The sequence below is a fragment of the Canis lupus genome, chromosome 10, assembly GCF_048164855.1.
Source record: "Canis lupus baileyi chromosome 10, mCanLup2.hap1, whole genome shotgun sequence".
Lineage (NCBI taxonomy): Eukaryota > Metazoa > Chordata > Mammalia > Carnivora > Canidae > Canis > Canis lupus.
Window position 1 is genome coordinate 35,057,472 of NC_132847.1, and position 15,926 is coordinate 35,073,397.

The 15,926-nt window shown below is 37.6% G+C and overlaps 1 protein-coding gene across 15 annotated transcripts in view; it reads right to left on the reverse strand.

Annotated features, from left to right (window-relative positions):
* Window positions 1-15,926, reverse strand: part of MPDZ (multiple PDZ domain crumbs cell polarity complex component) — a 161,222-nt gene that overhangs the window by 49,969 nt on the left and 95,327 nt on the right. For 14 of the 15 annotated variants that reach the window (XM_072841364.1, XM_072841369.1, XM_072841367.1 and 11 more), the window contains 3 exons: window positions 10,826-11,024; window positions 4,460-4,564; window positions 659-751 (listed from right to left, as the gene is read on the reverse strand). In XM_072841364.1, coding sequence (XP_072697465.1) covers window positions 659-751; window positions 4,460-4,564; window positions 10,826-11,024 — 397 coding nt within the window. The remainder of the gene's footprint in view (window positions 1-658; window positions 752-4,459; window positions 4,565-10,825; window positions 11,025-15,926) is intronic. The other variant, XM_072841359.1, reaches the window with a different exon arrangement.

Sequence of the window (15,926 nt, forward strand, 5' to 3'; positions counted from 1 at the left end):
TATACTTCCTTGAGGGCAGGATTTAGGTCTTATACTTCTCTGTTATTCACAAAACCATCTGCATCCGTAATCAGGACTCAATAAATTCCTATTAAACTGAATTTGATTTTACTCAGCATGAACACAAAAATATGCCTTAGTTGATGCATAGTGATATATCTGAACATATTTAGGAAAGCTATCTTTTATACTATAAATGAAATTGGTTCCAGACAGAGTATGGGTTAAAATAACTGTGGGCTGTGATAACAAGCTGCTTAACACACACACACACACACACACACACACACACACACATACACACACACGTTTTGAATATATATGCTACAAATGCTAGAGAAAATTTAAATTAACATTTGGTGGTATACCTAAGATTGAACTCTATAGAAAATATTATCCATTCCAAGTACTTATGCATAATTTTCTCTAGTTAATTTTATTTAGTCCCTCCTTTGTGCCAAATTCATATATACATGTTAGTTTAGACCTTGTATAATAACACATTGTCTTCTCCACCGCACACCTGAAGAAATGGAGGGTAGGGATATTAAAACTTAGCTTTGCCCTATGTCACAGTAGCAAGTCATAATCCAGTACATGACACCACACCTCCCTATCTTTAAACACTTACTAGGCAGAAGACAGAAATAGTCCTTACCGCCTGGGCTGGTTCCAATTACTGTATGCTGCATTTTGAAGCTCACTTTCTTCTCCCTCTCCTTCTTCTCGCTCTGGTAGTTCTGGAATGTCTCTGTCAAAAATTTACACAGTGAATACTCCAAAGTCCTAGTAAAACCATGCAAGTTTTTCATATATATATTTTATTACCGATTTGCTAAAAATGCAGAACTACTTTATATTTTCACCATACTTGGCCAATTTCACATTAAGGGGGGAAAGAAAACCTGATCAAATGAAAATAAAAACCTTACATCAGAATCAGTCTAACATAATTTAGTCTGGAGATACAGCTGAATAGTAAGGTTGTTCGGTAGTCTGTTTCCTTCCCAAGGAAACGTGGAAGAATAAGGAAAAGGAACAAGAAGGGGATAAAATGCCCGCATTTTAAGGAAAAATCTTCAACAAGTATTTCTTAAACACAATATATTAAAAGATAGAAGAACCATGTGGGTTATAATTTTGTACAGCCCTGATTGATCCCTGCCTTGAAAGAACTTATCATCAAGTGAGGCAGAAATTTAGCATCTCTGCTTCCTAAGGATGGGCCAACGTCTTCCCTTCAGGAAAGACAGAAAATGCTGAAATTCCAGCTTCAGTCCATCCAGAGGGGACACAAAGAATACTTCTTTCAGGAAGCAGTTAACAATGTCCCTGTATTCAAGGTCACTTTCCAATTTCTGTAGGAATTCAGATTTTGCCAAATGCCAGGCATGTAACAAAATGTGTCCAGTCTGTTAACTAATTGTAAAATAAACTATAAATAACCATATTGCTAAATGTCTTGTTTTTCTGAAGGTATACTCTGCATCAATGAGTGACACTGTAAGGGCAACAGAGGATGCTTAAGTCAATCTTGGTGTGTCCTTGTGCTGTTAGTTAAACTAGGTTTTCTAAAGATGTCTTTTGAAAGTAAAGAAGGCTATAAAATTATCATTTAATAAATGTTTGCAATTGATTTTTATAGGAATTGAATAATCTAAAGAAAGTATACGCTCAAGTTAGGTCCATTCTCCAGTGACAGGAATACTGAACTCTGTCAACCTTTAGAGTGAAGATGGGATGAGAAGTCACAAAATCCAACAATTCATCTGTGTTTGAATATGTTTCACAACATCTTTGGAAAGCAACAAACTGTCCAGGCTCTCTTTGAATGTGTCCTTCTTCCTTTGACCTAAATATTAGACTTTTGCTTTTCAACCATTCAGAGGAAATCTATCTGCTGAGCTATACCACCCACTATTGTATGTTTAAATTCCTCTCCAGTACAAAGTGAGGAACAAGGTTCTGAATGAGGCTGGAACCCAAGAGTTGAAGCATGACCGTGGGACAAGACTTCTGGGAATAGATCCAAAAAAGGGGTTTTATTTTATTTTATTTTTTTCCAAAAAAAGGGGATTAAAAAGGATGTTAAGAAGCAGAGTGAGGACGAGATAAATTGAGGGAAGCTGTCCTCCAGAAGAGGAGGGCAGAGAGGTGAACACTAGGACAACCTTCGGGAAACACAGCTGGAGGGAACAGGACAAAAGAAGGTCTGGAATACAGACAGCAATGAGGACTTAGAGTGAGTTCCTAGAATATGCAGTGATAGTCATAGAGAAAGGGCGATTCTCATCTACCAAGTCCAAGCTGAGGGAGCTACTCAGAGAGACTCTCAGATACACTGGATCACAAGTTTCTGTCTTTGTAACTATGAGAAGACTCATATCCTGAATCCTCTGATACAAAAACCGCATTTTCTTCAAATGATTCTAGAACCCATGAATCCTCTCATCAACCCAGATAAGCTCCTGTAAATGTGTTGATCATCCCTTATCCAACTTAGAATGTGGTTTACAGGACTCAAGTGTTGTGTGTTCCAAAGAGCAAAATGGATCAGTTCTCTTCTCCTGAACTCTAACTGCCTAAGAACGAGTGAGACTTCTTTGCACCCATTTGACTGTTGACTACCAATGACATTTCTATCAACTCTAATAACTCACTCTACACATCTGCATTAATATACCAGACATTGGCACAAAGTAACACAGCGAAGTGACAGAGGTAAAATATGAATGGAGGCCTCAGCTTCCATACTATGCTGCCCCATATTTCTATACTGGGCTTGTGCATTTCTTTCTTTGAGTCCAAAGGGTAAGAACATGGAACTGACTGCTTATATTCTCATATTAGCTCTGCCAATTATTAGCCATGGAACCTGGACAATTTACTTAACCTCTCTGGTATAGATTCCTCTTCTATAAAATGCAGATTGCTTTGTTTTGAGGACCGTTATACTAAAAGCAAATATACTTTCTCTGCAGTGAAGCAGGTGATCACTGCACTGTCCAGTCCAGGCCATTCTCCTTTCTATGCTAGGAGGGAGGCAGTGCTGAAGTAGCTGTTTCTCTAATTACTTTTGAGAGCTTTAGAACTTAATAGGAATACAATGTTACCTTGGCATAGTCTATGCTATTTGAAATATTTTAGGGGGATACTGAAATTACTGCTTTTATCAATTTGACAGGAAGCTACAATCATTTCATACCATTAAGCCTGAGACAGAAATTCCATGCTCAGAGAGGAGCATGGCTAAACTCTGTACTTGGTGAAGTGAATACTCCTTCTCCTGTATAATTCATGAGGACCCAAGGCCTGTAACATCCTTTCCCTTAAATACATAACATATCTTTCCCTTCCCCTAGCACTTTCCATATTACTGTAGTCATCAGCACTTTACAGAGGAAACAGTGATGCCATATCAAGATACCTGTGGAGTCATGGACATCAGGGTGTTCTGGGATGTTCTGACACCCCCTATGGAATGGTGGAATTCTTCTGAGAACACCCCAGGATGTTTGCAGAGCCATCTTTTCTCTAGCATGCTTAAGGAGAAATCTGGTACTCAGTTGCTAATGGAACTGAAAAAAACAGGCCCAGGGCTGAGAGCATAAAATGCTTCATTCTTCATGGAAAAGCAATTTGACAGTATTTCTCTCCTTGTGCTGAACTCTGTTAGCAGTAGCATCAAAATTTAGTTCCTGCCTTTCTTAAGGGGGTAAAAAAAACCTTTATCTGCATTAACTATTCTTAATAAATTCTGCGTCAAAAGCCTTTAAAAAGCCATGCACTGTTTCCTACCATGCATGTATACACAGATGCTCAGCTCTCCAAAAAAGAAATAACCATTAAAAATGTATCTGAATCTACATTTATGTTAATAAAAAAATAAAATTTCTGAATGTTTGAAAACATTTATGAGAGGAAAAACATGATACAGTATCATACAAACTGTAGGCCTCAGTAAATTAATGAAATAATATTGAAATCTGAGGTGAATTTTCAAAACTCAGTATGTTCAAAATACTAAACAGAGTATTACAACTTAAAATGAATTTAATTTCTTGACTTGAATTTTCATGTATCTTCCACACTATATGATAATTTCTTTAAGGTTTTTTAAAATTTATTCATGAGAGACACAGAGAGAGAGGCAGAGACTTAGGCAGAGGAAGAAGCAGGCTCTCTGTGGGGAGCCTGCTGCAGGACTCAATCCCAGAACTCCAGGGTCATGACCTGAGCCAAAGGCAGATGCTCAACCACCGAGCCAACAAGACACCCCTATATGATAATTTCTTAAGTAGTGGAGAGGTTGCAGTAAATATTTTCTTTTTTAATCTTGAAAGAGAGAAAAGGAAATCATTCTTTTTCATTTCTAGTCCTCCTTGACTTTGAATCAAAACTCTTCTTTACAGCTTGCTGCATCATTTGCTCACTGCAGCAGGTTTACTGCTTCACTTACCTGCCAGTATATGAAGACAAAACATCCAATGCCATTACTCCTCCCGGCTGTTGCCCCAAACTGATTTTGAACTCTTCCAAATGTTCTGCAGGCACATAAGTAATTCTGGAACAGAATACAATCCGTGAGGGAAAAAAAAAAGGAAAGCAAAGTCTTGCCTCACAGGAAAAGATTCCATAGCTCACAAATAAAACTATCTTGTCTCTTCATCCCTACTTTTTACAAAGCTCATTTAACCAGCTTATTCAGCAGAGAAAGGTTGGAAAGGTTAAAGCATCCCACAGGCAAAAATAACAGACTGAAGTTTAAATTTCTTACTTTAAATTTTAAACAATTAAACTTTAAAATGCTGATAAATTATGTGTTTATCAATAATCACATGGAGGAAAAAAGCAGCCTTATTTCAATTTCCAAATGAGAAGACTAATAGCAATTTTTAGAAAGATCTATTAATCCTGGGGCACTTGAGTGGCTCAGGCAGTAAAGCATCTACCTGGGCTCCGGTCATGGTCTCAGGGTCCTGGGATGGAGACCCCCTCGTGAAGGCTCCCTGCTCAGCAGGGGACCTGCTTCTCCTTCTCTCTCTCCCTCTGCCCCAAACCCTGATCATGCTCTCTTCTCCCTTTCTCAAATAAATAAATAAATGAAATCTTAAGAAAAAAATATTAATCCTTAGAAAAATAACCATCGGTAATAACATTAATTTCATCCAAAGACTTTTGGGTTCCTTAGCAGGAACAAATTAGACATACAATACCAAAACACTCCCACATTACCTTACATTCTTCCATAATACATAATAAATTATGGGTACTAGCAAGTATATAACAACTATATGTCAGCTCTATCAGGCTATGAACCCAAAAGTCTGAAGTTAAACCATCATAAGTTTATGGGAAGACTCTCTTACAAATTTGTAGCAGCTCTATAATAAGTTATTTTGGTTTTAGAGAAAAGCCTGATGTTTACACTTGAGTGGTCACTTAGTAATTCAACAAGTACTGGCTGAATGCCTGTAATGTGGAAGGCACTAAGCAAGGTGGTGACTACAGCTATAATGTTTAGAAACTGATATTTGAAAGTTCAAGTTTACTGTTGTCCTATAAAAGGCTGCATAACTTGATATACTTGTTAAGTAGGCTCTCCCAAGATCTTCAATTTAAGGAAGAGTTAGGTAAGAGAAACACTGACTTACAAGTTGGTTCAGCACACTGTGCAACCAAAAAAAAAGTATGTATCAAAATTACACAATATAAAAATCATAAAGACTGTTAAACCAGTTATCCAAAACTTACCCACAGAGACAGTGACTACATAAAACCTTAGCAGTGGAGGGCACCGATAAAAGGACTGCCTTTTACGTCATAATAAGATCAGAATTATACCAGTGGCATAATTTACGGAGTGAGGAAAATAAACAATTTCAGATATATTGGTTATTCCATAAAAAACATTCACTCTATGAGGTCCCTTACATTTGGAGTCAGAAGACACAACTCTATTTGCTCATCAAGAGTATAATGGGAAGGTAAATCACCACCACCGAATCTCCATATCCTTAGTCACAAGAAGGATGTCACTTTTCATGAGGCTATTAATAGTAAGCAGAGTAGCATAAAACACACAGAAAGCAGTGCCTTACGAGGGCATCAGCTAGCCTGGTTACACCTGATCCCTCTGGCAGACTCTGTGGACCCCGGGGAGTCTCTTCATGACACTTTTACCTCAACGACCAAAAAATAAAGCAGAAAGCACAGTTCAGAGGGTTCAGGAGTAAAATGGGAGACAGAGTCGCATTCTAATTCTGGCCCTACTTAATTTATTCATCTATAAAGACACCTTCTCTCCCCTCGCCCCCGGCCCCCACCCCCCAAAAAAAACCACCTTCTCTATGGTGTTAAAATACATTGAATAGTAAATTTGAATTTACCCCTTCCTCTCTTCCCAAAATAAGGAGTAAAAAATGTACAATACATTATGTCAGGAAGATTGATTCCATTTTATACAAAGATAAAGAAAGATAAACCTAAAAGTAAGAAGCCCACTCAAGAAAACTGGTATTGGGGTGCCTGGGGGGCTCAGTGAGTTAAAGATCTGCCTTTGGCTTAGGTCATGATCCCAGGGGTCCTGAGAAGGTGCCCAAGCCTGTTCAGTAGGGAGTCTGCTTTTCCCTCTCCCTCTGCCTCTCCCCCCTGCTTGTGCTGTCTCTCTTGCTCTCTAAAATAAATGAAAAAAATAAAATCTTTAAAAAGATAGAAAACTGGTGTTATTTCTGAAGATTCAGTAAAGGTAAAATCATATAAATTAAAGCCAGGAAGAGGTGAGGGGGAAGCTAGAGTACACAAGCAAAGAGAATAATAATCAGTCCAAAGTATTATATTTTAAAAATGTTTTTAGAAGGAGAAAATGTTTCTATCCCAAACAATACCAAAAATGAAATTTTCCTCCATATTTGCCCCAAATTTTTCCTCCATATTTGCCCCCAATTTTTCCTTTTATCAAGGGTAGGAGACAGGGAGTTTTACAAATATATTTCTGATAGTTTACATAACAGTAAGAAAGAGGAAAGAAAGAAGTTTTCACAAATATAACCCCAATATAGACAGTGAGGACACCAGAACGAGATTCCCACAATGCAACAGCATGTGCAAAGCGAGTCAAATACCCACCTGGTTATAAGGCACACAAAACCTCCGCATCACAGAAAGGACACCAAAAATGAGTTATGAACTGAATAAACACACCCAAACAGCTTATTTGAGAACTGTATTAAATATTCTAAAACGTAAACTAACCTTTGGTTACAAATGGAGTGGAAGGAAGAAAGAATTGCATTAGTGATGTTGAAATGTGATCCGGCTGTTAATCCAGAGACCGCGCCTGCATGTGCAGGCAGGATCATTCCCCACAAAGAAGCCTGAAAGCTTAGTAGTTGGAAAACATGATTTTCAAATGAGTTCACAATCATCAGCGCAATGTGAAAATGTAACAATCTCATAGTTCTGTTGGGATTTACATTCTCATATAAATGAAGAAAAGAAAGCCAAAACGTATACACTGAGTCTATATCTGGATCTTTCCCTGCAATGGGAAGTTACAAAAGCATGAAATGGTTTTCACAGACAAGTTGTAACACACAGCCATAATGAGCTTTTGAATCACCAATACTCACACATAAAAGGGGGCTCGATCATCAGCAGGTGCTGTAGAAAATCTAGAATGTGAAGCATACGCCACGGCATCTTTTTACAATGGTGTTAACAAATGTCAATGTCTTGTGCGGAATGTGAGATGCATACATATGTAGTTAAAAGTGGGTGCTCCTGGTTGTTTTTTTTCCCCTTTCCACCTCCCTCCCCATCTACACCTCCCCCAGAAAAGCATCTGCTCTTCACTAGTGTCTATAGCAGTGATTATTAACAAGCATGGAAAAATGTAACTGCAATCAATCTTTTATTCCTTGATCAGGAATTCATCCCACACTTTAGGTTAAGGCAGGTGAATTCTGATTCAGCTCAGTAATTATCTGGCAGATGTTAGAAGCAGCTGCTGCTAAGCACAAAACCCTGGCTATTATTACAGAAATATAAGAGCTCCTGGCAAGGTGGAGTGAGAAGTGAAACAGAATGCATTCTGGTGAGGCTTCACATCTGGTTTTCCATACAAAATAATGAAACCTGGAACTTAAACTGGCTGTTCTTGAACTCCTGAAACTCAAATTATCTACCCAGGCACGCATGAATTCACACACAAAGTTCCTTGCTATCTGTTGCAAACAGCAAAAAAGAAATTCAGTGCTTTGTCTTCAATAAGCATGCTTTTCTAAAACCAATCAGTTATGTAACTGAACCATTTAGTCTTTTTTTTTAAGCCCCCTTCCCCCCACCCCATACACTCCTCCACTACCATACCACAGTATGCTAGGTTCATAACAAGAGACAAAGAAGAGTTGTGGAGGGAGCCTAGATCCAGGTAAGGACTACAAAGCTTAATTGGCCAGAGGCAATGTTATGGTACCATTCAGAGTAATGGAATGACTTTCGGGAGAATTATTCACAGAGCTTTTAAGGTAATTCTAAACCTTCTGCTTCATAAAAGCTAGTGATAAGAAAAGGACAGGGTCAAAACACTTCATGCAAAATGCATGAACATACTACACAGCCCTGGTCAATCTTAATGGCTATTTGTTTTTAACACTTAACACACTTTTTCTGATAAAGTATTATATGATTTGAATTTCTTTCTACCATTTACCCTGTAAGTCAAACTATAACCATCTGGATCAGTCTTAGTAGGACACTCGAGAAGAAAACAATGTGTTTTGTATGTTTATGAATATGTGTGTTTGTATATGTGTGCCCACACACAGGTGAGAATGTGGCTGATTGGCTAACTGATTTCCAGAGGAGGGAGAGTACAGGATTTTCCTTCTTTTTTTAAATTTAAGATATTACCTTTGACTCCTGGGATCCTAAAGCAGTAATTTATGAAGTTACCACTCTGATATCCTTAACAGTCTAAATAAAGCTACTGTAAGCACGAATGGGTCCATCCTCATGCTGACTCAGAAGGTGGGAAAACAAACAAAGCAAATGACAATAGCAATAGAAAGAATAAAAGGAGATAAAGGGCTTTGGGAGCTTGAAAACGTACCTGACAACTTTCCTAGACTTGACAAGATGCCTAAATTATGCCAAATCAATGTCACAATGTTTTAGTTCGTGACCAAGTTCTAAGTGCTGCAGTACATTAGAACTGAGGGGGACGGCTAGATAACCAAGCACCGTTTCTGGTGCTCAGTGCCAAAAAGTGGGCAGGGAACCTGCATCAGTGCTCATAGCATAAGACATGCATTATCACGCAATAAATCAAATTGATCAGTTACCAGGCCATGTGCGTTTTATACTACATCTAAACTATGTAAGCTTAAAGCCTTGCAATAAATAGTCCCCATGTGGGTCTGTATCATTCACCTTTGAAGCTAGAGGAATGGGCACTGGCCTGCAAGTGGTGAAGAAAGCTCTTAAAGTTTCTCTTTTTTCTTCGAGGCACTGAAATTTTCAATGTATCTGGACTCCCATTATTAAGTTGATTAAGGAACTGTCACAGGGTGGAATGATATATTCCATTATATAAGTCACAAGGCCATGCAAAATTATGGAATCCCATTAAAGAAATTCTGCCCCTAAATAATGCTACTTTTGTCTAAGATGGCAAAATCCATCCATACATTTTTCTGCTTTTTATTGATGGCAGAACGAAAAACGGATTGTAAATATATTTTTTCTTACCTAAGCCCTAGAAATACATACTTTGCAAAAGAATAAAACAGAATGCAGTCAGTAAAATGACATGAATACAGCAAAGCTTCCCTTAACAGTAATCATTACATCAATTTAAGGTAAATAGTTTTTTCCTGAGCTCTCATTTTACTATTTTATCCCTTAACCATTGAATCTTTGTATTTAATGCATAATGCTAGAGAAAAAAGCCGAGCTATAACATTGATGAGGTGTGACAGAGTCATGAACTGATTTTTATGTTGACTCAAGAAATGTTCAGTGAGTGACTTAAAAAACCAAGCCACATATATAACATGCTTTTTTAGCACATTATGGGATTATGGGATAGTTTAAGCACTTCCTGACAAAATATCTTACATGATCTACAGTCAGACTTTACCAATATACCGGTGAATTCTCTTGGATCATGAGGTAGTTGACCAAAGGGTAAATTATGGGTCATACCAAGGCTATTCTAAATGATCTTTTCCATAACTGGCCATTGAAGAACTAGCTTAGTCCTAGGATTCATATAAGTCAATCAGGTAGTATACAGTTCCTTATAGTGAGGCCAATCCAAGCTTCACTGTCAGATCCAGAGTGGACCCTCCTGCTTTGTGAGAGATGCCTCAGGTTTTGTAGAAGCGCTGGAGTAAAATTAAACACAGGAGGCAAATTGTTTTCAAATATTTCAACATTAAAACATATCTTATTTATTTTTTAAATTTATTCATGAGACGCACAGAGAGAGAGAGAGAGAGAGAGGCAGAGACACAGGCAGAGGGAGAAGCAGGCTCCATGCAGGGAGCCCGACGTGGAACTCGATCCTGAGTCTCCAGGATCAGGCCCTGGACTGAAGGCGGCGTTAACTGCCGGGCCACCAGAGCTGCCCATATAGTCTTTAAGAAACTGTATCTACAATTAAGAACTATTGGGGAATAGTAAATTCCTGAGTGATTTATTTTTAATAGACATGTGATAATTTTTGCATACTAAATAGAAGTAGATGTTGAAAAAAAATTCTGATTCATGTGTTGAAATTCGTGAATTTCCCAAGCCAAACTGGAGTCCAAATGCTACTTACTTTATGTCAGGCCCAATGAGAGAGTGTCTTCTCAACATCGCTCGTGCCTGGGCATTGGTTAAACTGATAGTAGATTCTTCATTAATAGATAAGATGCAGTCCCCAACGGCAATCCGGCCATCTCGACTGATGGAACCTCCATGAATAATGCTTCGAACAATCATCCCCAAGCCATCTTTATTAGCACTTACTGTCATCCCTATGGTAAAGGGAGAGGACAGATATGTATCAAATATATAACTCTCAAATTCATTTTAACTTGAATTTAATAATCGCTATGGATTCACAGAAAAAAGGAGTTAACTTTTTTATCCAATGAAAAACAATCAAAAGGAAAGAAAAAAGTTTCAAACATAAAATTAATTCTAAGTACATTGTATCCAGAAAAAGATACTTTATGTTGAATTCACTGGAGATAAAATAGGTCTACACTGTGGAGTGGATATAACTCAAGCTATGTGATGTATTGTGCCTTAAATATAAAACTCTCCCAAGGAAAATGTCGACAATAACAAATCCATTTTATACCAGTTCATCTCTTATACATATAAGAGAATAAAGAGCAAGATTACAAATGGAAAAGGAGTTGTATAAATGAAGAAACTCTGTACTATTACCTTATTTCTAGATCATTTATTCATTCAGTATATATTCACTACATGCTTAGTCTGCACCAAGTACTATGCTGATATCTTGAGAAAAGAACACCTACCACCAGAAAGCTTGTATTCATGTTTTATCCTCATTGCCTGATGTATAGCGGTCTGTTTAACTGAAGTAACGTAGGCTTGATTCTAATCTCTTCTCATTTTATCTCTAAATCTGAAGTTCTAGGAGCTCTGGATCTGGATACTTATTTGCCCTCCTGACATGTTCCCTAGATGGCTAATAGTAAATGCAACCTTAGTATATATAAAATTGAATTTCCAAGCTTCTACTCCCCTTATTTCACCAGGTTGCTTCTCCTCTTTGGAAATAGCATCATTATACTACTCTCCACTTCTCAAAGCAGAAATGCTGGAGTTGTTCTTGATTCCTACTTCTCTCGCTCACCTTTTGTATCTAAATCCATCATCACATCCTATCATTTCTAGCTCCAAAATTTAGCTCAAATGCACTCACTTTCTCTGTTTCCCACTAACCCTACATACACCAAGCCAGCACTTCTTGCCTCACTTTTTGAAACGGCTTCCTAATTGGTCTTCCTAATTGGTCTCCTGACAACCACCATAGCATTCTTCTCACAGTAGACACAGTGACCATTCACAAAAGACAGATCACATCACTCTCTGGTTAACAATCCTTTATCAGTGTCCTGTTGTGCTAATATACGGCACATCTAACTGGCATAGTCTATAAGGCACTGATGGCCTAGCCCTCCCGACATGCAGACCTCTTGAGTACTATGCCCTTGGCTCCCTGTCTTCACCCAGGTGGACTGCTTTCAGAAATACACCCAGTCTCTCCCCACTTCAGTCTTTGCCTGACACCTTCCTCTCAAAGCTCTCACACAGCTAATTCCTTCTCACTCTTCAATACCACTTCCCCAAAAAGGGTTTCTCAACAAACACCATCTGAATTTACGTTCCTTTATCACCCTACTCTCACTCTACTTCTTCAAAAATATAAAACCTTTAGAAATTATGTTTAAAACATTATATAAAACATTATATAAAATTAATATAAGTAAATTTGCTTAAAACCAAGTGCTAAAAGTTTCTTCCCAACAGGATAATGTAATTACATCATGTAAGGAAAACTATAAAGCTATGAGGTAGTTTATAAAAACTTGCTTTGAGAGACATCATAAATTCCTTTTTAGGTTTGTATTTTTATATAAAAATAAATTCTTCTAAATACTAATTTTAATAATACCAAATTAGAAATGATATTTCAAATATCTTTTTCCTACTCTAATTTGCCCTGATGGTGCCACCCTTCCCATCAAGACCCACCAAGTAAATGTACTATGGTAAAATTAACAAGCATGCTTATAAAACAAAATTTAACTTGGTGGCCCATACCTGGACTCTAACCCATCATCTTGTTCTCACTAGCACCATGTGCTCTATAATAAAGCAAGTCACAGCACAGACAAGTCATCATGAGCTATAGTAAACATGGTATGGTATATTTAACTCATGATTCTATCAACTATCAGACATTAAGGCCACCAGGTCACATCAACTACATAAACCAAGACGTTGGTACCAATTTGCTCAGCTTATACTTCCGTATCACCAAACGATAATTTTGTGGGTTCAACAAATTCAATGTAATAGCCACTAGTTATATTTTGGTTGTAACTTCTAAGATTCCTCAATTTTTTCCCCAGAAGAAGTAGAATAGCCCAAAGCATGCACTGTAGAACTAGAAAACTGGTTCCAAATCTGAGTTCCACCACTTCTAATCAGTATGGTCTTCAGTTGACTGAATGGCACCCTTGGCCTCATTTTACTGTGAGAAAAACATATGGAACAACTTTCAAAGTGCCTGGCACAAAGTGTTCAATAAAATACAAAAGAAAAACAAAAGAAAACTCACAAAATGTATTTTAAAGGCATCTCTATCCTAATCCATTGCTCTCTAAAGGCTAGACATAAATTTTAATTCGGCTTCCAAATGAAGCTTCTTTCAGCACTTTTTTTTTAGAGATTTTATTTATTTATATTTTTTTTTGAGAGAGATAAAACACGAGTAGGGGGGAGAGGGAGAACCAGACTCCTGGCTGAGCAGGGAGCCCAATGTAGGACTCGATCCCAGGACCTGGGATCATGATCTGAGCAGAAGATAGCTGCCTAATGGACTGAGCCACCCGGGCACCCATTCCTTCAGCAATCTTGATGTAGCCTTGGGTAACTCAAGCACTGAAATGTATTGCATGATATATGAAAATCAGAGAGAGGCCACAATTTGAGTACCGGTTCCACTCTCTAATGGCTGAGTACTGACAGAAAAATTCTTGAGTCTATGTTTCTGTTCCTAATCAGTGAAAAGAGGATAATACCTTTCTTCCCTTCTTACCTTTTCTTTTTGCCTTCAAAGTCCTAATATAATTAGCAACAGACCACAAACCTATCAAAAATAAAGATTAATTTTTTAAAAAATCACTATATGCCTGTGTGTATATCTGTGTATAACATTCCTCCCTTAAGTAACAAAGTAAAAAAAAAAAAAAAGTGACTTAGGATCAAAGCAAACAGAATGTGGCAGCTTTTATGGAAACTGGTCATTTATTAATAATTTCTCTGGTTACTGCTTGAGAAAGGAATAAATAACCCAGAAGGCTAAAACTGAAAACAACCTTACTCAATTGATTAAAGGGAGACTATGAGTTTAAGAAAAAGGTGTTCAGTGATAGACCCTTTCATAACATCCTCTCCTACCAGCACAAAGCCAGCCTTTAGTTAGGTTTTCTAAAATATAAACACGCTTTTTATTACTTTAAGTTTTAAAGACAACACCTTCTTACACTAAAAGCTGAAATGAATCCTTTAATGTTTTACAGATTTTTTAAAGTCATATTTTGTGACCCCTTTTACATTTAGTTACTCTAAGTACTATAAAATCTGAACACTGAACATCTGTCATTTGAGGTCACAGAGATACATTCTCTCTTTGCCACACTGTACGTGAATCCCATAACACAAGAGGATTCTCACTGGCTTCCAGGAAGTCTAACGTTCAGGGACAAAGTCATGTAAACATTTTGCATACAAATTATTTCAAATAATGTCAATGAATCAGAGAGATAACACTAAAAGTCACTTACACTTTTTATACTACAACTTATTTGGTAAACCAATGATGAGGTAATTTCACACTTTCAAGTAAGTGGTTTAGTCTCCCAAAGCAAATGAAAGGGCTTCCTCATGCTTTACTTTACTTGAATTTTAAGTAAAAGCTCCAAATCAGTATGGCTTTATTATATCTTTAATATTGATAAAGAAGTCTGAAAAATCATCTGGCATCTTGTTTCTATAGCTGGATGACTGAGATCTCATTCATCAGCCTGCTGAACTGTTCCTTTTTCAGAAACATAGATACCACCCCAAATTTTCTGATATCCTTGCCTTTAACTGTTGTACCTTGCTGAATCATAGTAGCTGAGATTGATTCAAGTTCACTATCCTTTCCTTCAAGAATTAACTCATGTTTCTGGGCTTGAGATACTGAACGAGCAATAAATGGCCTCATTGGAACCCTGCAGATGTATTTTTCAACCAAGACACTTTGGATTTCGACAAGAAAACCATTCTCCTGGATACTAACGCTGATGGGGAAATAAGCATACACAGACCTCATCTTGCAATAGAAGCCCAATATAACACCCTTGGTCATGTTCTGTACAGGACAACAGACAGTACGGACAGTAGCCACTTCTTTGTTAGCTCCCCACCATTTGCCAACTCAGAGCCTCTTCTTTTGCTTTCCAAGCAAAGAGAGCTCTATATTGATGGACTTATGTCCTTCGCAGGGCTCCTCAGGGGTCCTTCACAATAACAGTGTGTCCCTTCCCTACTGAGAAGTGACATTTTCTGAAATGTAGACAGTCCAAGTCCTGAAAATGGTCTTCATCCTCACAATAGATGTGGCAAGGAGCTCTTATGCTTTAACTTTAAAATCAGGGGTGTCTGGATGGCTTAGTTGTTTAAGTGTCCGACTCTTGATTTCAGTTCAGTCTGTGATCTCAGGGACGTGAGACCAAGCCCCGTGCTGGGCTCCATGCTGCCTGTGGAACCTGCTTAAGATTCTCTTCCCCTCTTCCTCTGCCCCTCCCCCTGCTCATGTTCTCTCTAAATAAATAAATTTTTAAAATAAAATAAAATAACATTGAGGTTTAAATGAATTTCCTGAAATCAAGAAAGTAAAGACACTTCACCTTTCACTGACTTTTTTTCCCAAGAGCTTAATTATCTTAGCATATTTTTTATATCAAAACTTAAAAGTTAAGGTAGAAGGAACGCAAGTGTCCAACAATAAACAAAAAGAATGTTCAGCCTTAAGGAAGGAAATTTTTTTTTTTAAATAGAAAAAGGAAGGAAATCTTGACATATGCTATGAGTGAATGAGCTGAGCCTTGAAAGCATTATGTTAAGTG